Source organism: Larus michahellis, chromosome 2 (assembly GCF_964199755.1).
Source record: "Larus michahellis chromosome 2, bLarMic1.1, whole genome shotgun sequence".
In the NCBI taxonomy this organism is placed as follows: domain Eukaryota; kingdom Metazoa; phylum Chordata; class Aves; order Charadriiformes; family Laridae; genus Larus; species Larus michahellis.
In genome coordinates, this window is record NC_133897.1 from 134,243,407 (window position 1) to 134,269,407 (window position 26,001).

The 26,001-nt window shown below is 41.1% G+C and overlaps 1 protein-coding gene across 1 annotated transcript in view; it reads left to right on the forward strand.

Annotated features, from left to right (window-relative positions):
- The window catches only part of KCNB2 (potassium voltage-gated channel subfamily B member 2), a 194,572-nt gene that overhangs the window by 7,963 nt on the left and 160,608 nt on the right, over positions 1-26,001 (forward strand). The window contains exon 2 of the mRNA XM_074577272.1: positions 7,747-8,431. Coding sequence (XP_074433373.1) covers positions 7,853-8,431 — 579 coding nt within the window. The 5' untranslated portion in view covers positions 7,747-7,852. The remainder of the gene's footprint in view (positions 1-7,746; positions 8,432-26,001) is intronic.

The window sequence follows — 26,001 nt, forward strand, 5'->3', positions numbered from 1 at the left end:
CTGTGAAGTTCTTAACGCACTTTCAGCTAGTTGGCAGCCATGTTATTGGTAGGGAGCAGTGGAAGATTGAAGGGCTATGGAAGATAACATGTTTAGAAGAGCCCTAAAACTAATTGGTTTAGGACAACTGGTTATAATAGTCCCTCCTCAAAGAACAAATGACCCGTTGACAATCTTCCATCATCTTAATGCACTGCAATGCAATTAGAAAAAAAAATCAAGTAGTGGATGAATAAATTGCAATTTAAAGCTGTAGTTTATTAATATTAATGTATTTACTATTATTACCATAACCGGTATCTTCTCGAAGAATTGTATGGAAGTACCAATCAAATTGTGGATCCAGAGTGCTAGCCAGGGTATAAGTATGTAGTCTGATTTAGCCCTGAAATGAGGATCTTGCATAACCACATTTCTGTAATATCTAGTTGTTTGAAACTAAAGAAAATGATCTGCCATTCGGCCTCGTACTTCTCTGTGACAGCTCATCCCCTCTGAAATTTCCAGGGAAGGCTAAATATGCAGTGAAAGACAGTATCTTTGGTGAAAGCAATAACTCAGCCCTTAGCAACCAATTGTAAACATAAATAGTAAAGTGCAGACACCACAGACAATTGCATCCTAAACAAGAGATGCTTCAACCTGGGCTGCAATGGAAACGCAACTGTTTTTGTAAACCGAGCAGGAACGCATCAGGATTGTTTTGTAAGAATTATATAGCCCCTCCTTGCCGCAAGCACCAACAGCAGAGCATTGCCTATAAGGAAAGACAGAGAAGTAGAGCTGGTTGGGAATAAAGACTGGTGGTGATCTTGCTTCAGCGCTGGGACAGACTGTAAAGCCACGTTCATCGCTCTCTTGAGACCTCAGTGCAGTCTGAGGGCGTGCTCCAAAACCATCTCTCGGCTCCAGAGTTGTGGCGAGGTCCTACTCAAAAAGGCCACTTGAGTCCTAAACTCCATATGAGTCTTGAGGTAAAATTACACTAAATACCATCAAGAACATTCAGCCTTTTGGTATAAGTTGTCCACATCACCTGTAGTGGAGTCTAGGGCCCACCCATGTGGCTTGACCATGAGTAAGAGCTCCAGTAAGTAATTGCAGGTGCTATTAGGGTAGTTAAAAAACTCAGATATGCCAAAACTGCCAAGCTTGTGTGACCACAAGATTTTACAAACGTTTTATTAGTTATACTCTCCCTCTTTTTCTGTCTTCTGTCTCCTTACCTATTTCTGTCTGGCTTTTCTTATCGCAGGCTCTTAGGGAATATATAAAGCCTCTGAGTCTGCTGCTCCCCGGTGAAGTTCAGCTCATCCATCTAAAAGACACTTCTGTGCTCAAGATGGTGAGAACAAGGAGTTAGCAGACAGACTGATTTAGTCGATTTGAAAAGTTCGTCTATAAAAGGCCCCATCTTTTTTGTTTCCTTCAGATCTTTGAGACACTGCGCAGCCAACGTTTAATTTTTCACATACCAGAAATAAATCATCTGTGAGGTCTGTTATGAAATAGAAATAATCATTGCTTTAGACCAGTTAGCGATAGTAACACCTCAAGAGCTGGTTTTGGAGGATGTATTCTTACAGAAAAATCTTACTTTCCATAGACCAACCCATCTGTTAGCTATAAGCAGAACTCTGAAGGCTACAACTCATGGAAGGACACAGCTCTCCTACAGTCCCCACCATCCACCAGCGATGGCTCTGGCCATGGTTGTGGTCTGGCATGAGCCAGCCATTGCTCGAGGGAAGCTCTGTCACAAAGGAGACGGGTTCAGGCTCCATCTCTGCCCCTTTAGGCCACGTGGCTTCAAGTGGTTTCAGCCCCTTGGCTCTGACGACTTGAGCCCAAGTGCCGACACGGCTGTCACAGGTAGTTTGGACAGTCAAAGCTCAGCTAATTCTCTCCTGTGTATGTGTGCGCGTGTTCCTGCATATGGGTATGAATCTGAGATATACACACGATGCTCAGGAATACTCTGACATGTTTCCTGACACTTCCTGCCTTCAGCTTGCCAATCCTTAACTGTGTGAGGAGGTGTGACTTCTTCAAAGGTGGGAAATGGAAATAACGAGCACCTCATTTGAGTGCGGTGTTTTTCTTCAAAATTTTAGCTATCATCTCAGCCATTTTTAAAAAAAATGAAATTAAGGGGAAATGCTATTAATAAAGATCCCACAGCTTACCATTAAGAAACTGCAGGTCTTCATATTTTGAAATCAAAAGCCAGGCATTTGATAGGTATGATGTGGTAGCAGAGCTATTACAGCAAAGCAGAAGTCACAAAAAGCAGAATTGTGCGATCAAATAAGCCAGCATATAAAGCTCTAAAAACTCGTTACTCAGTGGAAACGTATTAGTTTGTCACAACCAACTTGCTCTATATTTTCTTGACTAACTTGCTGTATTCCAGGTTATAGGCTCTAAGAGTCAGACACTGAGGTGGGCACAAGTTTTCTAAGGCTTTTTAGAAAGTTAAAGCTAGTTTTTCCAGAAAGTGTTACATATCTGCATTATATACGGACTGCAGGTCTGATTTATGTCATACCTTAATGAGTAATTTTTAGTAGCTGAACTGCTCAAAGAAACAATTATCTCCCCAGAATTTTCTGGATTTCAGTGAGCCCTTTTGTCTGGAATCTGAAGAAATATTGATCTTATATTTTCCAGGCCTGAAAAAAATACATTGAATGGCATCACTCAAAATATTTTGTTTAATAATTTCAAAATGTCTCGTTTAGATCTAGAGCTTTCTTAACCTTTAAAAAAAATTAAACATTATCATTACATTTAGAACTAGAAATCTAGATTTCATTTCAAAAATGTCAAAGAGACTTTCAACAAATTCTGAAAACTTCTGCCATTTGTTTCCAAAGCAAGGAAATGAATTAATACGAACTTGCCTTGCAAACAACTTGTCAAGTTTTGGCAAAAGGCCATCTTCTGACAAAAACGGATGAAGATATTAAGATGGAAAAAGTTTGTCTCTTAAAAGTCAGAACAAGGCAGGTTTGCTCCCCTTTCCTGGAGGCCTTACGATACAGACTTTTCATATTTACCACGTGCTTCTTCTGTCTCACAATGCTTTAAGTGCCCAGGGAAGGCATGCTCCAGCAGTGGAGGGTGCTCAAGTAGTGCAGCATCTCCACCTTCTTTAGTGCAAATTACACGGCAGAGATTTGGAGGGAAATTTATGACTGAGGCAAGCAAAAGTAGCTTGGACGTGACTCTGTTTGGACCAAGGTCTTGCACATGCAGGGTACAGCTGGGCCGGTCCATGGAAGAGGCCAGTGCTGCTCGGGCCAGCTGGCATGGTGACCTCTGTGTGTGCTGTTAAACTCACCTAGGCTCCAAAGCAGATGGCTGTGGAGAAACCATGTACTAGAAGCAGACCTTGAAGCGTACTGATGCTCTAGCCATCCCTGCAAATTATTTGGGAGACTCCTAATTGTGCCAGGCAATGTCCTGGTGATGTGACAGCACAGGCAACTGAGTTCTCCTGCCTGAGGGTTTAATCTGCTCACATAGGCATGCCCATCAAATGCGATAAAAATGCTAAGGACCCTGAAAAAAGCAGCTATCTCAAAATTATCGGATACCTTGGACATCCATGACCTTCATTTCTCCCTTATCAAGCAATGGTAATAATGTCCTCCTAGTGATGTTGAGAAGGGAGACTCTGGGCTAACCTGGGAGCACGCAGGTAGGATAGTGAGAGCTCCCAGAGGGAAATTCATCCCTTTGCATGTAGTGTCGGTTTGTAGTAGGACGTGCTAAAAAACCTCAGAGGCCAAACTGGATGAGAAAGATGAAAAGAAATGGTACATAATTATCCGATCACTTAAAGCAGAAGGGATTGGTGTGGGGGGAGTCACACCATTGAAAGCTGTATGACACTTGACCTCCATCCTGGCTTTCCCTAGCTTTTTGACTAGTAGTTTTTGCAAGATTTAACTTTTATTTAATGCAAAGAATTGGCTTGGGTTTGGAAGAATTTTATTTAATATTATGGGCATTTTCCTGTGAAGTCATTCTATTACTGCAAGGAAAGAAAATCACTTTTATCTGGAGTTGCCCTTATTATATATCTGCAGCTGGAATTTGTGTCTTTCTCTACTGATTGCTAAGCAGTGCTGACGAGCAGCCGGCCGGCGCTGCCTGCCTGCCAAGGGATAGTCGCATTTCTCACTAGCCCATGGTCGACAAAGTGCATGGTGGAGTTGCACACAGCCAAAAGGATAATGCAATAAACTAAACTGAAAAATATTTTAAGCCTTCTCAGGACAAAATTTGCACTGTCTGAAGAGTTAGTTGCAGTAGCTAAAATCCAGGAAGGTTATTCAATGAATGGTAAAGGTAACTTCACTTGCATAATTTTGTCATAATGCAAGATCTGGTGATTTTGTGTGGAATTTATAATGTGGATTATAAAGTTTAAAATGTTATGTAGTTAAAGTAAAGAGTATTGATTACATTTCTGTTAAAGGCACAGTTAAATACAGGCTCTGTAGTCCAGGCTTGGGATTGCACAGGATGAAATTTTAAAATTTTATCAGCAGAAAACAAAATAAGGTGCGAAGAAAGGAACTTAGGAAGCAAACTAAAAGCTTTTTTTTTTAAGTTACGTTGCCTACTGCTTGTATTTATTTCAATGAAAGGAGCTCTGTAAAAAGGTAAAAATAGCCCTCTGGTTTCAAGATTCTTCATTTGGGAAGACGCTTTTCATTTTTGGTGTTTTCAGAGTGCTACGTGTTGTGAATGCTGGTTCATCCCTAGGTACATATGTACATACATAGCACCTTGGATCCAGTCTTCTAAAGATTAAACTTAATGGTGTTTCACTGCTAACTTCAGTATGGCCACAGTTAACCAGCATTTTTAAAGCTTTTTAGAAAAGCCGTGTTTCCTCAAGTAGGAAGACGCAACCAATAATTATACTGACAAATCAGAAAATGTTTTATCAGCTTTAGGCCAGTCTTGGTGACACTATAATTTTGCATTGTTTTACAAATCTGTGTGGTAACTACACTGCATAAAAGCTAAAACAATGCGTAGTCTTGCGTAGCTTTAGTTTTTGTAATCAGAAAAGCAAATGACGGTATGGTTAACCAAAGATTAATGAGATCAACTGCTTGATTTGTACTGTGTTTTACTCAGTATTGCTAATATTAGGAAAAACATATTAATAATAAAAAAAAGGAACCCTGTGAGATTCAATGGTGAATAAACTAGCGAACCTCTGCAGAAATGGCCCGAAGACTTGACTGATTTCATGGAGAATGACAGAACCTCTCTATGAATTTCTTAAATTCTTGTGTTTTGTTATGTAAGACATCCTTGAAAGGAGAAACATCATTGTGCATTAAAGCCTAAAAGAATTTTTTTCAAAAAAGGTTGTAAATATTTCCACTGTGGAGAAATATCCTCTTATAACTGCTTAGTGTCTATGTGGTTGTTTCTATGTCAGAAAACTGATAAATACATCACAGACCATTAGGAGATGCTTAGGTGAGGACACCTCGCGAAGACCTGAGTCCCCCCCTTCTTGGAAAACCCCCCATCATCCCCTTGCATCTAGGGCAACGAGGAGGAGGGCAAAACCAGAGAAAGAATCAGCCTAAGGTGAAGAAAAGAAGCAAAACATAAACCAAACATAACAGAAAGGAATATATATTATGTAAACCTACTGATGACAGGGCTTTGGTTTTGATATGACATTTATTTTTGCAAGTGAAGTTATCATATTGTCTTTTTCATGAATGAAGGTAAATGTTACAGGCTTAAACCCTTACGTAAATAGGCACAGAGGTGCTCTGGGTTGCACTGGGAGATCAGGAGGGAGCTTCATAGTGCAGTGCTGGAGGCAGGATGGGAAGAGGCAGAATACACAAGGCCCCTTGTGTTTTTGAAGTAGGTTCAGCTTGACAGCGAAACTGCTAACAAGGTGGTGTTTTGGGTTGGTGCCATCATGGGAGTTAACAAGACCATGAGTAATGCACTCAACTGAAAAAAAAAATAAATCTGTAAACGTAAATATTGCTCTGATGGGTAATTTTCCTTTTCCCTGATGTCTTTGAATGAGGAAGTCTGTTGATACCTGTATCATACATGGATGAGCCTTATTATTACTTGATATGTTGGTGGAGGAACTTCTAAAGTTTAGATATAATGAGGTCTAGTAATTTTATTTTTATACTAGCAACGTAGTCAACATTGTCATGAGCGTGTCAGATGACATGCTGAAATAATTCTTTGTTTTTCCTGGTACTTTTAGTACAGGATTATTCTAGACCCTCACTGCTCTGGTGAGGATCTGGTCTTCGTGACCTTCTAATTGCCTTTCAAATTTCCACCTTTTTTCATGGCGAGTTTTTACCCATTTGTTCTTGTGCCATTATGGGCCTTTAGTACAAGTAGTTCTTCTCCCTCCCTGGTGTTTACTCCGATTTATTTATAGGTAACAATCCCTCATACCACAGCCTTCATGCTTACTCTGCAAAAAGGATCAAATTCTTGGTCACACCGAGTGCTTTTTTAAAGCTGGAGTTATTTCACTTCAAAAAAAAAAAAAAAAAAAAAAATACCGAAAAGACTGGACTGTTGAATTGCTGATTTGCAGAGAATGGGAGGAGGAGATGTCTACTCAGGGAAATTACTAAGGAAGACTTTCCTTCTTTGGAAGACAAGCTTGTCTAAGCATTCTTAATATTCTTCCCTTTGGGCCATGATACCATTCCTAGGTTATTATTTAAGCACTGTTTCAGATAACTGACCATAGTAGAGGTGGTGGGTGGGTTTCCTTCCTTCCTGTTTGATACTGATATTCCAAATTTGGCGACAAACAGCTGCACTTCAGAGTTTACTGAAGCACTAGGCACAGCGAGCGAGGATGCACTTGCGGGTTATTAAAACTGAGATTGGTGATTGCTGTCATGCAGTCATGTCCCTGCAGCAACTCAACAGGTGAGGATGCGGAACAGAGAAGAACCTTTCTGAGGAGCCAGGGCATGGTATGCACAGTCCTCGCCTATGTAACCATGTATTACTGTTTGGTTGGCTGCAGAAGAGTCAGGATTATTTTGACCTGTTTGTAAAGAAATCAGCAGTGTCCGGTGCTAGAAAATTTGACTTGTCAGAATGGCAGTTGAATTGTTTGGTGAGTAATGTTTGGCCATGAAAGAATACAGTGAATCAAGGTTTGGGTTGGGAGGGGGAGGGAAGCAGATTGGTTTCACAAGAGATTTTGATATGCTCTAATTCTTTCATTCAGTTTCAGAATATATCTCCCAAATTTGAATTATTCAATAAAAGGGAAGCTAGCTCCCATTTCACTTCTTCCTTATGGATATCTCTACAATCTTTCCATTAGCATACCTCACATATTAATTGGCAAGTAATCAGACTAAGCTGACATGGCTTAGACCAGAAAACTGGTCTTAAAGCAGAAACTGGTTTTAAAAAAATCCAAAACAACAAAAAAACAAGTCCTCTGTACAAACTGTCCCAGTTGATTTTCGTGAATGCAGAAATTCCAGTGAATTTTTTCCTTTGCCTAAACATAGTGCTCTTAGCTGTTCCAGTTGTTCCAGTGGTTCTGTATACTACCACAAAAGAGTCTCACTGTAGAGAGAGCAAATTACCATCATTAAATTTTCATCTGCATACGAAAGCGGGGAAGGAGACAGACAGAGAGAGATTGGGGAATATATTGTACATTGCAATATTCTAATTTTTTGTCTTTTTTAGCTTCAGAAATGGAGCTGTCTATCTGAAGAAGACTCTGCCCAAATATTTGTAGTCTCCAAGCTCATTCTACTAAAGAGACTGGTGTTACAACTGCATCCTTTTCAGAATGGCTGAGAAGGCTCCGCCAGGGATCAACAAAAAGTCTTCGAGGTCTACCCTTTCTCTGCCTCCAGAACCAGTGGAGATCATTAGGAGCAAAGCCTGCTCGCGGAGAGTTAAAATAAATGTTGGTGGGCTCAACCATGAAGTGTTGTGGAGGACTTTGGACAGACTTCCAAGGACACGATTAGGAAAGCTCAGAGACTGCAGTACTCATGAATCTCTGCTAGAAGTATGTGATGACTATAATCTAAATGAAAATGAATATTTTTTTGATCGACACCCAGGGGCTTTCACTTCCATTTTGAATTTCTACAGGACAGGGAAACTACATATGATGGAAGAAATGTGTGCTCTTTCTTTTGGCCAGGAGCTTGATTACTGGGGGATTGACGAGATATATTTAGAATCTTGCTGCCAGGCAAGATACCATCAAAAGAAAGAGCAGATGAATGAGGAGCTGAGGAGAGAGGCAGAGACACTGCGCGAGAGAGAAGGGGAAGAGTTTGATAATACCTGCTGCCCAGATAAAAGGAAGAAGCTCTGGGACTTGCTGGAGAAACCCAACTCGTCTGTGGCAGCAAAGGTAGGAAAAACAGTGTGCTTAATGCAAAGACGGGAGAAAATGGTTTCATGACCCATGTATCTGACATGCATCAATCAACAACTTTCACTAAAATATTTACAGAGAAGAAGAATCTAAAAATCTACATATCATGACGTGAATACACCCAAATCTGTCCTAAAAGCCTCTGAAATCAACAGAAGGAATCCTGTTGACTTCAGTTGATTTTAGGCATCTGCTATACTCCACTTTTGTTGTATTTAAGCAGAAACATCTGTATGATTGTTAATGGACTTCACGTTAAACTCTTTGATGAAAATACAGACAGAGAACACTACCTGCTTTTCTGTTAGAAAAGCATTTTGTTGTGAGAAACATACATATCAGTATTGTTACTTGTCCTATTACAGGCGTTGCAGAGGAGTAGTATCAGTGTCTCACAAGGTGTACGGGATAGGGTATCAAAGAATAATGTCAACAGCCGCTGTCTGCCATGGTTTTACATTGGGTGAGGACTGCAGTATACTTTCTCTTATACTACATTTTTGCAATCAGGAATTAAGAGTGTTCTGTATAAAAGTATTAAAATATTAAAGCGCATATATATACACATACATATATATTTGTATGTATGCATGTATATGTATTTAAACAACTATATATTCTATACATACACACACACACACATATATATATATCTAAAATTTGTATATATTCAGGCAGAAATGAGGAAACATTCAGATGAAGCCTTGTTCCAGTACTGCTGTCTTCAGACAGGCAAGCTGGCAAAAGTCTCACGGATACAGTGGAAAAGTTTACCCTTGTTAGAGAAGCGGGACCGCACAAACAGATGTTGGTACTGCTATTTAAAAGAAGGCTTTTCTTGCTTCTTGAGGAACTTCATTGTTCGATTTGTGATGTGAGCTACTATTTAATGTGAGGGAAACTGTGGAAGCTTGTCTCCAGTTTGAACCATTCAGAGCAAAAATGTTGTGTGATTAGATGTTTATGTTCAGCTTAACTGTACCTTTATTTTCTTCTGTTGTTGATTTATTATTGGATGCAACGCTATTGGCCTAAGGTAAGTATTAAACTGTGATGGTGGAATGGACAAAAAGCAGAATCCTGGCAAAGATTTTACTTGCAATAGCAACTTCTTACCATTGATGTGCAATACACATTTTTTTTTAGTTTAGTTTTTCATTGTGGACTGACTAACTGTTCAAGGAAGGACTTACTCTTGTAAAAAAAATTATTTATTGTGCCAGAATATAAGGTTCATAACTGGAATAAAAGCCTATAGGGGGAAGAAGAAGGTATTCAGAATATTTTAGAAAATGATATGAATACATTTTCTGCTTCTGAGATACATATTCTAGGCCATATGTTCCTCTCCAGGAGAAGGAGCAGAGGGGAAGCAGATGGGCATAAGTTGTGCCAAAAAGGGTTCAGGGAGGCCATGTTACACACCGCGATCCCCTGGTACAAGCTAGCATCCATCAGCCCCCCCAGCACTGCTGTGACACAGCTGCTACACAGCCTGCAGGAGTCAGGGACCAGCTCCTCTGTCCTGCACGGCTTGAAATGTCGCTGATGTGGTCTGCAACAGACCTCTTCTCCTGGACGCAGGCAGGAGGAGATCCTCCTCCTGGAGCCACCCGGCTGGGGCACGCTTTTCTTTATTAAAATAGAAAAGAAAGCTATCACCAAAAGGGCTTGAGACACGTGCTTAATTAGTGTTTTCCTAAGACTAGGTAGAAGTCAAGACAGTAAGGTGGACCAGATGAATAGGGCAGAACTAAAATACTAATTCTTATGTTCTTTGCCTATGAATCTGACTAGCATTTGATCATTCTTTTGCTTGGCGGATAAACGCAGAAGTATAGGATGGTTCAACTTGCTCGAGTGCTTGCCGATGACCGAACTCTTCTCATGATTACAGTGCCCCATCTTGGATTTGCTTAAAAGGACTTAGGCCAACCACGAGCTTTTCAGAAAGTCCCCTTTTGGCCACTCAGGCCAGATTTCTCCTCAGATTTTGCAAATCAAAGTGGCCATTTCTTTCATTTCCCAAGATGTAAAAATATTTATTTTTTAACTTTTTTATTTCCCTTTTCCCTCATGTTGTGGTTCGACTGAATGTTATAGTTCTGTGCTTTCTTGCTACAGGGAGTTTCACATTGCACTTGTATGCGTGTTGGAATGGTTTTCATTATTTCAGTTGCCTTCTGTCTAAATTAATGCCAGTTGATGTGATTTCTGTGATTCTAGCAGATGGAAGTCACCATATTACATGCACTTGGTTTCTCTTTCTAGCGACCCTCAGTCTGTAAATATATATGAGAGCCAAAATTATAGTCAGCTACACCCATGGCATCTCAAAGACGGCTGTAGAAACTTGACCGAATGACATAAAGGAGAACAAAACCTGTCGCAGCACATTCAGACTTGGGGAACATAAGCAAACAAGCAGAGCTGCATGTAAAGCGAGATAAGCTGGAATCAGTTGGATGTACTTCCAAACAGTCTGGAGCCATCACAGACTGTGTTAGGTTCTGTGGCAAGGTTTTATCTGAGCGTTTGGATAATACCACTTTCAGATTTCTCGTCTTTTGTTCTGTTATGTGGTGAGTTGCTAGTTTGACCTGAAACAAGAGGCAAAACCATCTTCTTTCCTCTGTAGTAGAAAGGACGGTGGGATTTTGAGAGGGGAAAGTTGGGAACCAAATGAGGAAATACACTGTAAAGCCTCAAATTCAGAGATTTGCTCCCTTTCGAACTTCTATAGAAAGAGATGAAACCATGTCAGTGTGCATAGCTATCCTGCAGATGCCTGTTCAATCATTCAGAAGCCGCATAGCACCCAAGCAGTTGACAGGAACAGCTTGCTTTTTAATCCCTTTCATGTAAAAGATTAGGAATGTGAGATAAATACTCAGGTGTGGTTTCAGTATGTGGCTGTGTCTCACCACTTCTTGATTCTGCTAAGATCCCTTCTAGGTCTGATCCAAAGCTTTACTGAATTAAGGGGGAGTCCCGCTTTGGATTAGGCATCTCAGGACAAATCCTGCTCCTTTCGAGGTCAATGACGGCGTGTCATTGACTTCACTTACAGCAAGGTGAGACACAACGAGGTGACAGTCTTATGAACAGCGGGTGTTTTACAGGTTTCTGTGACAAGAAATTGGAGGGAGCAAGATGTGTGTATGCCAAGAAATGAAAACTGTGGTTAGCTAGTAAGAAAGGAATATTATAGGTCGAGTATACCTTGCAGTAACGTTATCAATAAATATCACTCAGATTTTCCATTTGGTATTTTATATCACAGGTTGGCCCTTTGGATACAAATAGAGAGTAATTGCTTGGGATTGATTCTACAGGTCTTTCTTGTGCAAGTCATTCTTTCTCACATGAATATTTCCTTAAAGCTCAGTGCGACTATTAACTGATCGAGTATAAAAGGTAGTATAAATAAGTTAAGTCATTAAAAAAAAATTACTAGTCAGTCACACTCTGTCCTTCATTTTTTGCATAACCCCCGTTGATGTACATACACTGAAGGGTAAAATATTGACCTTTGTGACTCTGCAGCGTGGGGTTTTCCTTCTTTAAATTTATGTGAAACCTGATGGGGTTGAAAGTGTTCTCTGTTGTTTGTCTCACTGCATGGCTCATTTATCCTTATTTTATTTTGTTGATTTCTTTTTTTTTTTCTGTGGTTTTTTTTTTTTTTGGTTTGCATTACTGACTGTAACATGAGTATTCCTCCTTTGTGAAAAGCACGCTGATTTATCAGCTAACTAGTGGATTGTGGATTACAGAAGGTATAATTATCCCAAGCCTGACTGGAAATCGTGAGGAGTTTGTGTGCTGTTTTCAGTAACTAATCCCCTAGGTGAAAAAATTCCTTTGGGGAAAAAAAACCAAACCACCAAACCAAGAAAGAGGAGATTTAAGACACTGATACTTACTTAGCTACCAGGTGCATTATGGCTAGGCTTGCTACAACGCCTTGCCAGGAGAGGACACAACTATTATATTTTAGGGGCCTGATTCTTATATTCCATAAGGCTGTTCTATAGTTCACACTCATTCTCATGCCTATTTTGACTTTGTAGAGCAGATGAAGAGTTGTCTTGGGGTAAGTGAGTCTTTATGCATGACTTAGCAGAGTCTTTATGCATGACTTTAGAACAGAGCTGAGTGTCATATAAGACATTTCAGTATTCCTTCACAAGTCCTGTCACAATCTCCTAGACTGTCCCACAGTGTTCATTCTGGGGTGAACCCTAATTAATTGCACACTACTGGTTGTTTTTGGGTTGAAGGTCACATCATATATGCTCAGAGGACTTTAGGAAAGCATTTAGCTGGTTGGTTGTATTGCAAAGAACAGCTACCACACATAAGAAAAGTGTCTGCCACCAGCTGAATGCTTGCACTTACAATTGAAGTGTTCAAAGGAAAGAAATACTTTTTCTTATGTTTACATCCTTTGTTATGTTATATGAACAAAACGCTTTTCTTGCTTATGTCCTCTTCTCCATTTAGGTTCACGTGTTCTGCGTTATCCTGATTTTGTTAATGTTTCTCCCTACTAAAGCTTATGCTCTATGTGCTTTCCTATCTAACCATAACCAATGCTGAAGATGACAGAGAACTATGACTGTCTCTTTTTAAAAGTGTGAGGGATGGCCTTTGTACTATCTTAATTCCCACGAATTTTTGTATTGTGTATAGTATACCTCAGAACACGAAAACATTGATTGAAGATAAGTGGCGTTTTCTAGCTAATGTGTGGGTTGAACTTGAGTTTGATGTCTGTTTTCAACATACTTGGGGGGGGGAATCCTGTTATGAGCCTTTATCTGAATGTGCTACCAGAAATGTTATCATTTGCGTTGTCGCTCCCAATACTTTAAAGACAAATGGCTGCTGAAGCTAAGTTATGGTCAAGTACAGAGGATGGTCACTGGTAATGAATATGTATCTTCATCTCACCATCATTTCTGGCCAGGACACTTATTGCCACTCTTTGCTTTTAAGGTGAAGTTATTTTTTGTGCCAAACGATAAAGTCAGTCAATGTGACTGTGAGACAAAGAGATTATATTTGATCCTAGTCATTCATATTTAATAATTGAAGTGTTTTAATGTCTTGAAAGATAAGTGAATATATTGTTTTTTCAATAGATATTATATCAAGGAACACGGTAGACTGTCAGTAGTTAATTGATTTTGTTTTAAGAGCTTGTGTTTGCTCACTGCTGAGTTGGTCATTGAAAGATTATTTACCTTCTTTATACTTCTTATATGAAGTATCATGTAACCCATGATTCAGCATTTTTGGTCAGCCTAGGTATCATGAGACTAGAGCTACCATCCCATCTGTCTTGCCCCAGAGGTGTTTAATACCTCAGTTACATACGGATTCCCTCCAGCCCTGAGATCTTATCTGTGGTGTGCTGAAAGGTCTTGCTGTAAACTTATTAAAGGAACTTACTGAAAACTACTATTGGAATAAAATGAGTAAAACGTCCTTTGAACTGACCTATTGACGCTTAATTCTCAGTAAATCAGATGCTTAAATTTTGGAAAGAGTGCCAGGGGCAAAGATGCAAGTCATATTCAGGCAGTCTATCGCTGGCTTCAAGCACTGGCTCCAGGGAATATTTGCGTTCACTGTATGAACGGCGACAAGGGATCTTTCCTTCCTGCAGCTGTGAGAAGGGGCTTCACTGACTCTGGTTTTCTGGATACATTAAGGAAAATTAAAGAGGGTTCACGACGAGTTTTGTTAAAGGAGGAAAAAAGGCAAGAATAATTATTTTAAAAATCAGGTAAATCCATTCTCAGTATTTGGAAATGAGATCTAATTGGTAACTTTTTGCAAAACAAAGTTTTAACGTAATGATTAGAGTGTACCTGTACTTGTGACACCGTTCACAGAATCACACAGTAGCTCTTGCAGAGGGAAGTGTGCTGGGATTTAGAATATAGGAGATAGTGAATTACCAGCAGGTACAGTCTGCATGAGAACAGCTATTCTTTGCCATAATGGAGAAGAGAGCATTATTCCACTTTACCCCAGCCCCATGTGTCCTTCTTAAGTTAGGAAAGCAATTTAACTTTACGGTGACTGCTTTTTTTACCTCCGCTCATATCCTTTTTTTATAGCTGTTACCATAAATTGAGTGTAGACCAGCATCAATTGCTTATACCTTTTGAAACATGTACTGTGGTATTTCTGGTTGGGATGGTAATGTTTTGTGCGTTACGACATGCCCCTCACTAACGTCAGAGGCATCTCATGAGCTGGATTTTCAGCTGTGACATGTCATTTAAGCTGTGTCATGCCGGAGTGGACAGACCAGGGTGTTGTGCCTTTCCCTTCACCCAGAGGCAGATCGAATGTCCTTAAAAAGCTGCATTTCCGTTCCGTGTTTTCATAAGCAGCTGCCAGTGCACCGTCTTCTCTCACGTAAGATATTTGGGAACCATCAGATGTCAGGGAGATACACTAATAAATTAAATGATGTGAAGACGATGTTATTTGAAGGATTATCCAGACCAAATCTGTTGGAAGCAAACTGTCTGGGTGAACAGGCTCCTTCTTGCCTTTGTAAAGCTGAGAGCAAAACGAATCTATATGATAACCTGCACACTGGCCTTTCTGTTTGAGTCTCTGATTTTCTTGCAAGATGTATCAGAGCAAAAAACTGCTCCCGAGTGACCAGGAAGCCAAAGAGATTTCTGCATGGTACTTATTTCAGAAAAAAAACATGGTATTTATCATGACATATGGCAGACTCATGAGTTTTCTATTTGATGAAGGTATGTATTTGACGCATAGCACTGAACCCCAGGTCCTTTGAGGGAATATTGAAAACAAGCATGTGACACTGACACAGCTGTTTCAAAGTGACTTTGAGATCAAAAAGGTATCCCAATAGAGTCTTTTTTTTATGAAGCAACCGCAGTCTGCTCTTTACATGCCTTGGTAACTCTCTCTTTGGGGAGGCATGCAATAAGGCCAGGTTTTCATGTGGGATAAGTAAGTGTATTTCTGTTTAAGTGTGTGCACCGGCTGGGGACCCGGACAACAGCCCTACATTTGAAGTTGTTTGGTTAAGTGTACAGTATCCTTTCCACATGAATGTTACAGCATTATGAGTGAGCGAATACCTGTACTCCACATACCATACCTGAGACAGGTCTTCTAGTGTTTTTGAGCAACGCTGGAAAGGGGCAAGTTTTCTTTGAAAAGCACACATAGACACTGTAACCGTTAAGTCTACATATTAACAAACCAGCCCTTATTTCCAAAAAGTGTATTTGGTGTTGGAGCTTTTAGACATGCATATCCTATGTGTAAGTATATATAATATTGACAGGTGAGCCCTTTTTTTTAACTCCTAATATTGCAAAATGAGAAAATGTGTGAGGTGGTGGAGGCAAGTAGAGCAGTGGTTTTCTCTTGGTACTTAAGCACCTACAAACTGCCTGAATCATATTTGCTGAATTTTCAAGTCGTCTTGTAGCTACTTGTTATAAATATTCATACAGAACTTCTTCTAAAACGTAGGGAGAGACAGGAGCCAGAGCACAGGATGCAAACCTGAAGTCTGAGGTAATTTTTATCTGAATGACAAGGTGAACTCCTGAGGTTGGGCGAGTCTTACCCCATCTCTGAAGCTCAAGTTCATTCCTCACTGAGAAACTTTTATGCCTGCTGCTTGTGGGAAATGGTATTGTGTTGCCCTAAGCTCCTGCCTAAAAACTGGCACTTCGCTGGACTGATAAAAAAGATTTCTAGGATTATCTAAGCTTTTCTGTTCTACCCTCAAAAAGGCAAGTTAAATCAAAGTCCAATAGGAGCAAAGTTCTTCACAAAACAGCTCTTAAAGGGAGATCTTTTTTCTCCAAGGCGGTAATGAGCACCGCCGCAGAACTCTGGGGCACGTTTTGTTACCCAGAGTTCAGTGTCTTCACTCATCTTTCATTGGGTCCCTCCTGATGCAACCGCAAGGGTTAGACATCGCTTTAAATAGCGCAGGGGTGGCACACGCCAAGGACAGCCAGGTTGCAGGGACAGTTTTGGGTGTCACTGGCCACTTGTAGAATGCCCCATCGGAAAGGGTGGCTGCTGGCATGCTTTGGGACACTCCAGCTTGCCTTGATTTAATGTGCTGTTAGAGAAGGTATTTTTGGTGAACTCCTGACATGGTCCCAATTTTTTGTATTTCTACAGTCAGTCAGGTTTCTGTGACAGACAACGATGGCATCAAGTTTTGTTTACAAACTCACGGTCGCACAGTTTCTTTCCCAAGCACTGTAATCTCCTTTTGGATTGCTTAGCGAAGGCTCCTCAGGTGGTCTGCCTGTTCTGCTTTACTGAACTATCTGCCATTGTGTTTGGCTTTGGGGGAGGTGTTTCTGGAGAGCAGGGGCTATTGCTAAATTAAAGTAGTTAAGGCAGTTCTTTTTGCAGACTGCAAAAAGTGTTACAGGCTTGTTCTGAGAAGAACTGGGAGCTCACTTCCATTTCTACTATTTTCACAAAGCCTTTATATTTTCATGTATTGTCTTTTAAAATTTTCGATAGAAATCCTTTTGTGGAGTTAAATGCCATTTGAAAAAACTGTTCCAAAAGTATCTTGGTCTGTGCTCTATGTCAGTATGCGTGCAAATGCATTTTGTGAGATTATAGCACAGAAAAACTTGGCTCGTGCGCCTGAATTCTGCTGAAACACTGACATTGACTTCAATGTGCTTTAGACCATTCTGGCCAGCATTTAGCACAAAAAGGCAAAACATCTAATATGAAAAGAGTACGTAGGTGTGAGGCCAGTCCTGTTTGACTGAACCCTACAGCCTTTTTTAGTGTTGAAGCAGGAGGGGCAAATGACTTAAACATAATTTAGAGCTGTGGCTGCGGGTTCAGGGTGTGTCTGATCAGAAGTCTGTTCTGTACTCAGCAGCCCTTCAGGCCGGCATGGTACAGTTTAGTCTCTTTGCTGGCGATATGTAAAGTAATTGCAGGAATGGCGAGCACTTGCAATACTGTGGCAGGAATTATAACCAGCCACTTCTGCATCTGTTTTTCCCTGCGTCCTGGCAGAACGCATAGTAACCCTTCACGCTGAGCACAGGTGGCTTCTCATGCCTTTCCTTTGGCCCATGACCTGCATTTGGTCAGCTTTTTTTTTTTTTTCCATCTTACTGTTCAATATTCCCTATGTCATTTTACAGTCTGTTACCTAACTGCGGGTCTGTGCAGTGCAACTTGCTGTGTTTGATGGTGTTCGGCTGAGGTCAGGAGAGTGGCACCAGGTCCATGGGAGGCCTGGTTCCTCAGGAGGTAAGCCGTGAGGCTGAAGGTCCTGTGGATCATGTTGATGAGCAACTTGTGTGTTGGGAAGAAAGAGAATGCTTCTCCAGACAGGATTAGAAGTCTAGGTTGGTGTTCTGTTACTTTAATAAATGGTACATGAAGGCTTGAAGTTGAAGACTGAAGTACGGTGTGGTTGCACGCTAGAGTGAAGCTCCTTATAAAAGACATTATAATCTGGGAAAAGTCCCAGTTATTTTTGACAAGAAATAGAGTAAGAAATCCCTACGCTTCTAGTGTTTATTCTGTCAAAGGTGAATAAATTATATGGGAAACAAAGCTCAACAGAGCTGACCAATTATTTTAGAAGGTATAGAAGCTAAAACCTGTGAACTGAATGCTAAGTAATAGAGTTTCTCTGGGTCTTTAAGCTCACTTAAAAGTGGATTTTTCAAAATAGTAAAACAAAGGGAAAAAAAACTGTGTAAGTTGATTTATGAGGCCACTTATAAATATTGTATTTTATAAGTACTTTTGCTAGCCAACTTTTACCCTCAGGTAAATCCTTATACATACTTCATTGAACCTGATACTAGTTTATTGTAATCTGAATTTTAGCTGGATATATTCTGCTGCCCGATGGTGAGGTTGGTGTGCATACATCTCATTCTAAACTACATGCGGAAAAATAACCCCAAATGCTGTAGCTGCTACAATAACAGTGAAATGGTGAATAATTCCTCTTAGCTTTTCAGTATCTTCTTCAGTCTGTTGAATTCCAGAAGAATCAATGCAATTTGTTACATACTTGTATGTGTAGTTTTGGATGAAATAAGTATGTTGCAGAGAGAGTTTTTTAACTAGAGTAGCTAACAGAGATGAGAGATCTTGGACTGAAGGGTAATCTGCTTGATGAGTATATTAGCGAGAGAATAGATGAGGGTTAGACATGCTCTTCAGGAAGCATTCTGTGTACTTGTTAAGACCAGCAGTGGTGGCATGGTGGGACAAGTCTTATTACAATATTGTGTCGCTGGTGTTAGTAATGCCTGTATGGAGCGTAAGCTCTTCTGAAATACTTTTCTTTTCTGAAAGCAAATGGATTTCCTTTGAAGATAGCTGGTGGGACTGACTCACAGGTGTCCTTATCTCTCAGGCTGATTTCTGCCATTATTTGAAGATTTTTTTTTTTTTTAGTTTAGGGGGTTATGAAATTGAAAGCATAAGCCTAATCTTGGAAATATCCATTATTGCACTGAATCCCTGATCCTGTGTCTGATACGTGTCGGCAATACCGCGTTCACATTAATGTAACTTCAGCATTTATAACTCCAGCATCCTCTGTTTCCTCCCTAACTTGATTTAAAACCCAAACCGAACCCTTACCGAAGCCCGGGTGGCTGAGCAGGAGGCCGGGTGTGACAGAGAAGTGGTTAACAGAGCACAGGGTTTTATTGCTGCCAGTCTTTTGTGGAGGCGTCCTCCCCCCGGGGCTCCTCTGGAGAGGCAGGGTGCAGCTGCAAAGGGCACTGTGCAGGCACAGATGTCTTCTGCTTGTGAAGTCAAGCTGAAAGCCGGCGTGCAAGCTGCCGGAGAGCCCGTGGTCAGGCACCGCGAGCAGGAGGCACGACGGCGAGCCTGTTTGATGCTTCTTCCCCCTCCCTTTTTACCAGGGAAGACGGGAAGGCTTTCAAAAGCTCTGAACCTTTCCCCGTATTCCTGTTATGTGAAAAGGAGTGTTATCCCTCGGGAACTAGGCAGAACTCAAGAACTATGCTTCAAAGGCATATGCTAACCGGGGAATCCCTGGGGCAGGTCGGTTTGCCGGCGACAGTGCACATGGTAGCCATTCCTCGATCTGTGTGATGGTGGCTGGAAAAAGTAGTTTTCTCCTGTACTTCCTCCACTGCTCTGTCAGAGGCAAATAGCACTTGTGGGCACAGAAATGAGACTGAACCCAGACGGAGGTACGTGAGTAAAACTCAAAAGCAGAATGGAGGTTTTTAACTGGATTTCCCCTTGTCATTTCCCATGCCTGTATAAATACAGTTTTCTTTTCCCTATTATACATGCATGAAGGAGTCAGCTAGAAAGGAGTCAAGCAAAAACCCACAGTGCCGTCTTCCTGTTTTCTTACAATCTATATAGAATATATAGACAATATTTTCACTATTTTTGCTAAAATGTTTATTTTTTAACATTACATAACTGTTGTTTTAAAACTTCTCTAAAGTGAAACCTCCCCTCCAGAGGGATGTTCATCTAAGTCTCCTGAGGTGTTTATAGCAGAAAGGCCAGCACCCATTGACTCCAGCGTACACTACCGTAACATTGATCTAGTGTGTAAGAAAAATAGAAGATATGTTTTTCAGTGGATAAAAAACCCTGGTAAATTTATACAATGATTTCAAATACATTGGCATTCATTGTTTGGTGAGTTGCCACAGATAAGGTAGATTTCCCAGGCTTAAGGGTGCTATTTTGAAACACAGTTGCTGTTAAAGGAGATTTGCAGTACTCCAAAAAAATGGGAGTGAGATAATAGATCAAAATGAAGACATAAAACACGGAGCCAGGTTGTGTCTGAACAGCAAAAGCAGCCTTTTCTTCCCCTTCCACACAAAATCTGTGGCCTCAGGTGTGGCAGTGGGTGCTGTTTCTTCTGCGCAATAATAAGTGCTTCCAGTATAGTCCTCTGATGGTAGGGAACCCTCCAGGCTGGATGGCTGGGTGATGCTGGGAGCTGGTGTTGCATGGAGCCTCGCCACCAAAAGGCTCTGGCAAGCTGAGGGCCATGCAGGAGGGCTGGCTTCTGGGGCAGCTGGGCTACAGCCCGTTTTGGAGACAAACTGCCCAGGGGGCAGAGCGGGGTGTTGGTGCTCTGGCTGGCTTGTCATGTGTCAAAGGAAGGAAACCCCTATCAGCAGCAAGATGTGTGTTGGTTGGAATAACAGGTGCAATTTAGATAACTATGTTTGCTTCCTGTGTAAGTAACCTAATATTTGAGCTGAAGAGCTGACATTATTTCATATGTTAAGGGTTCAAGAAAAATGGAACAGGCAGTCTAAGTCACCAGATACCCTACCCTAAGGCTACAGGAGATCAGCAGAAAAGAAGACAGAGGACAAAGTAGGGAGTAAGAGAAAAATAGCCACCAAGTATCTAAATGTGCTGAAGTCCTAGTGCATATTAGGGATTTGGCACCCAAAAGCCCCAGCAATATTACTCAATTCTTAAAAACCCTTAGCTCAATATCTCATGTAACCTGTTGTTCAAAAGAGAAGGTAGTGGCCTTTTGGTCAAAAAGAGGAGGTAGTGGCCATATGATTTCATATGAAGGTCTCCAGTTTGCCATGTCTTATTTCATAGCACAGACCTCGGGCACAGTGACAGCCATCTACTGAAAGAGGAGGTCTGACGACTAACCTACTTGTGAGTGAGATTATTCCTCCTGTGAAAGCAAAGCAGTGTTTTCTCCAACTGTGTAGGACAGAATTTTAAACTAAGCAGGGGAGACAGCTGTTCCCTCATGTTTACTGACAGCTCGTGCATATGTGTTGGGCAGAGGCATATAAAAGTTACTGCGCAAAGTGAGGTGCTTTGCTATGTCACATCAGCATGTCCCTACACCAGCCCAAAAAACAAGGTACGCCAGAGAGGGGTAGACATTTTGCTTAAGAAAAAATTAATATGATATTGCCAGATTTTTTGTTGTGTAAATCACTCCTGGTGAAGATTTAGTCTCGCAAGCCCACCTCTGGGGTGAAAACACAGCTATTAAAGAAAGCATGAGCATTTTATAGTATTCGGGGAGTAAAATTAATGAGCCTTGCTTACAGATTAAATGCAGACGAGTAGATGTGTGTTCTCATCTGTCCCTAATGTCATTGTTTCAGTACCGAGTGCCTTGTAATATTGAGTGATTGGAGATTAACAGTCATTGACAGAGCAGAGAAGCCCTGTTGTACAAAGGTGGACCTGAGGTACCCTGAAGCTTACTTTAAGGTCACAAAGCAGGAAGCTGGATCCAAATCTTTCATGTCCTACACAGCCTCCTACACCTGGACCATCTTTTCTTTCTGTGGAAGAAATATGTCTTACATATTCTAGACCTAAGGCAGGCAGAGTTTATCCTCCCTTACCGTTACTAATTAAATAATGTTCTCATTTAATAATGCTGGCAGAGATTTTCAAGCTTACAGGCCTAAGGGACTGAGATGTCTTGTTTCTATTCCTTTTAATCGGAAATAAGCTATTTTAGCCAACATATTGTGGGTGTATCTGTGTAATGGTGTACATGTCAGTTGATCCTAGAGTCTTTTGACATGTTTAGTTCAGTGCTATTCTTTAAAAGAAAATTTATAGATTATACTATATTTAAGGAATTTAACTGTTACTTATCATAGTAACCATTTGCCTTTGATCAGATTTCTACAGTGTAGTTTGAAAAGTGAATTAATATTTAATTTAAAGTCAATAAAATAGGCTTTGTGGGTGGGAAAACAAAAAGAAATGCTAAGAGCAGAGATAAAAGAGTACGAAAGTCTTCAGATGCGTCCAGATTTTGCTTTAGATATTTATCCATAGTCTTTGATTCTTAATTCCGTCCTGGTCTTTTGTCTTGAAAATTCCTTTTGTTTGGTAAGCAGATGTGAAGCATCACCTCTGAGATGCTGCAACCTGCCCACTCTTCCAGTATACTTTGGGCAAGCTGAATTTATAATGGCTGCAGCCAGCTTCCTCCGGATACTGAAATGGGTTGCAGGACAAAAATTCCTAAGGTAATTACAGCTGGTCTACCCCAGGACTGGCAGCTGGATTGCTGCGTCACCCTTTGGTGCTACCCTCATATTAATTCAGAGGCAAGGCTTATAAATTTGGATGCAGGGATGCATGCTGACAGCCTTGGTGCTGCTGTGCATTATGGAAGGACCAGCACGCTCAGTGATGTGGAATTTCAGCATGGAGCTCCATCATATCAGTTCTGCGTCTTCCAAATTTTTTGTTTAACATTTGGTTTCTTTCCACTGTGACTTGTGGTCACAATTAGTCTTAGAATCATAGAATCATAGAATGTGCTGGGTTGGAAGGGACCTTTAAGGGTCATCTAGTCCAACCCCCCTGCAGTGAACAGGGACATCTTCAACTAGATCAGGTTGCTCAGAGCCTCATCAAGCCTGGCCTTGAATGTCTCCAGGGATGGGGCCTCCACCACCTCTCTGGGCAACCTGTGCCAGTGTCTCACCACCCTCATTGTAAAGAACTTCTTCCTAATGTCTAGTCTAAACCTGCCCTGCTCTAGTTTAAAACCATTGTCCCTCATCCTATCGCTACATGCCCTTGCAAACAGCCCCTCCCCAGCTTTCTTGTAGGCCCCCTTCAGGTACTGGAAGGCTACTATAAGGTCTTCATTACAGTAGTGCTGCAGTAGCCAGTAGAGAACCACTGTGCACCACACTGATCTCAGAGAGCTCGTAGGTTGAGTAGGTGGTGGGCAGGAGGGAGGAAAAACACATGGGTGCAGCAAATGGAGTTGAGCAGGGACGTGGTTACAATAGTTGGTGCTGTTAGAGAACACTAGCTGGGCTTCTGGAGGTTCAGTAGTGCCTGACATTTTCTTAGACAATATGTATAGATCTTCCATGAGTGGAGTTAACTTTCCTTAGTTTTATCTCCACCTTGTCTCCCTCTTGCAAGGCTCAGAAAAAGGCTGAGCTGGGCACGCTGAAAAACAGAATTGATGCAGTAGGTGAGCTTGGATAAAATCATCACCTAACATTGCATGTAGCCATTTCTCTATATCACAAACAAGTGAACTGAAGACATTATGGAAACTTTTTTCAAACAAAAAGTAGGGAAAATACGGCTGGTGAAGAAGCACACAAAATCAGGGTGACCATCCACTAGAGAGAAAGTTAAAAAGAAGCTCTCTCCTTAATTAAAAATAGGACAGAGATCAATCAAAAAACAGTGCTGTCAAAGTCCTAATGAAGCCAGGTATGTAAAATCAGAAAGAGCAATATTTATTAAGGTCCGTAAATTATATAACTCTAAAAACATATGGCAAATGGAGTGAAATGCCTAGTTTTATTTGAGGATATCAGCCAAATAAGTGTTTCAGAGCCTTGACGGAAGAGAAGTCATCAACCTGTAATATCAAGCTACAAAGTATGTATGAATGGCAGAGAAATTCCTACCATTGGGGGAAGGCTCCTTTACATTAGGAATGAAGAGTTCACGCTATCAGGAGGAACCCAGAATCCCAGATATAAAGAGAAAGAATGAAATGCTGCAGCTGTACTACCCGCTGCTTTGTCTGCGGGAGGATGAGGATTGTGAAAAGCTGAAGGAAACCAAAGGGGCTGCAAAGGCAAAAAACGCATGATAAGGTGTGATATAAAAAGCAGATGTTTAGACCCCATAAAAGTATGTTTCAAAATATAACCCTAGAAAAACTATTCAAAAATGAGCATATTGTTTGGAAATTTGTCATCACTTAAAAATCAAAAATAAAAAGCACCCACTATGGAAATACTTAATTTCAAAACAGAAGATTCCTCAAAGCTGAGGAAAATTCCTGGAATCAACTTCAAAGGAGCAAATATGGTAGGGGGAAAAAAAATTAAACCAAAACTGTTTCAATTATATTAACACTTACTGAAAAAAAATTAATCCTACAAGCTGGTATGGTAAAACAGCTAATCAAAGAGTTTTCTTGCAAATAAATAAGCCTTCAGAAAGTGGAACTCATGTCCAAACAAGGAAAACAGCGTAAGCACAAGGAAGGGTCCTTCAAATGCTGCTCTGGATGTTCCCAGCCATGGGCTGCTGAGGTTGGGAGTACGTACCAAGGAAAACCTCCCACTGAGCTCTTCCCTTTTATACTCCTTCCCTGGCATTGGGAATTATCTCAAATTGGAGATCTGAGATAAATAGGTAGGTGAGCCGTTGCTCTGCCTTGGTGTGGGCGTTTTTGTGTCTGTTCTTACAGGAAAGCTCATCCTCCTCCTTCACATACCGCCGCTGCAGCATGCTAGGAGTTTTCTGAGCGCGTTTCAGATATTTCAAGGTCAAGCGGTCCCTGAGCTGAGTTTTGTGTTTGTTTGCTTGTTTCTGGTTAACAGTGCTATTTCGGTTGCTTGAGTTTATTCAGTCAATCTGTGTCCTTGTGCTGTTCATACCCAAACAGTTGATCAAACAAGGTGCCACTGTGGGGGCTTTTTTGGTCCCTCTGCAACCCAAAGGGGAAGCAGTTACCCTGCGCAGCTCGGAGGTGAAGTTAATTAGCAGAAATGTGGCTATAAAAAGACACCCAAGGGGAATGTCAAGAAAAATGCACCGTGTCCCCCTCTCGCCCCCAAATCACAGCAGCTCCCCTTGTTCCGAGGCCAGTGACAAAGCACAGCTGGGGCCCATTTCCAGCAACGCAGAAGGCAGCGCCACGCGGCTCCCTGACAGCTGGTTAGCATCGCTGCTATGCCGTTGGATCTACACAAGATACCGTTGTTTTTCTTTGGTAAAGCCAGGTTTTGATCTTTGGAGCCTGTTGTGTTTTCAGGGTGGTTTTTTTTTTTTGTGGCTTGGAAACATTTAGCTACTCGGCTTTCTCAGGGTCCTAAAATGTTTGCATTGAGAAATAAAGGAGAAGAATGTTTTTTCTTTTGAACGCTGGTGTGAATCATTGACGAATAGCAAAGAAATGGGCCCTCGTTAATTGTAACAGTCCTTGTGGAAAGCAAACACTGAGCAGGCGCGTGTTCGGGAGTGTCTTATGTCAGGTCTGCTTTCAGGCAAGGCTGACGTGGAAGCCTCTCTTGTCATACTGCGCAGTAGTGCTCCTTCTGTCCTAGGGACGCTGATTTCATTGGGGGTTTGCTAAAAAAACAAGATTCATTCGGAAGGCAGTTACCCCGTTGCTTCCATCCCTGCAGTTTCTCAGACAGAGGGATAGAAGTTGACAACCACAGAGAACATGTTCAAGACTGGAGAGAATATTACAGTCCAGTAATTTCCCTCCTCGCTCCCTGTACCATTATTTCATCAATAAAATTTGTAATTTTTGTACAGGGTTTAGAACAGAATAAATCCTGTAAGTAGAAATATGGCAACGCTTGAAATACCACAAGTGGAGCTCGCATTTTTTGTATCTATCTGGAGTCTCGCGTTTCAAATTTTTTTTCTTGCCACTGATTTCATAAAAATTCCATTCCAGGAGTCTAGAGATACTGAAATATGGCAGTTGTTAGAGGATGTCATTATAT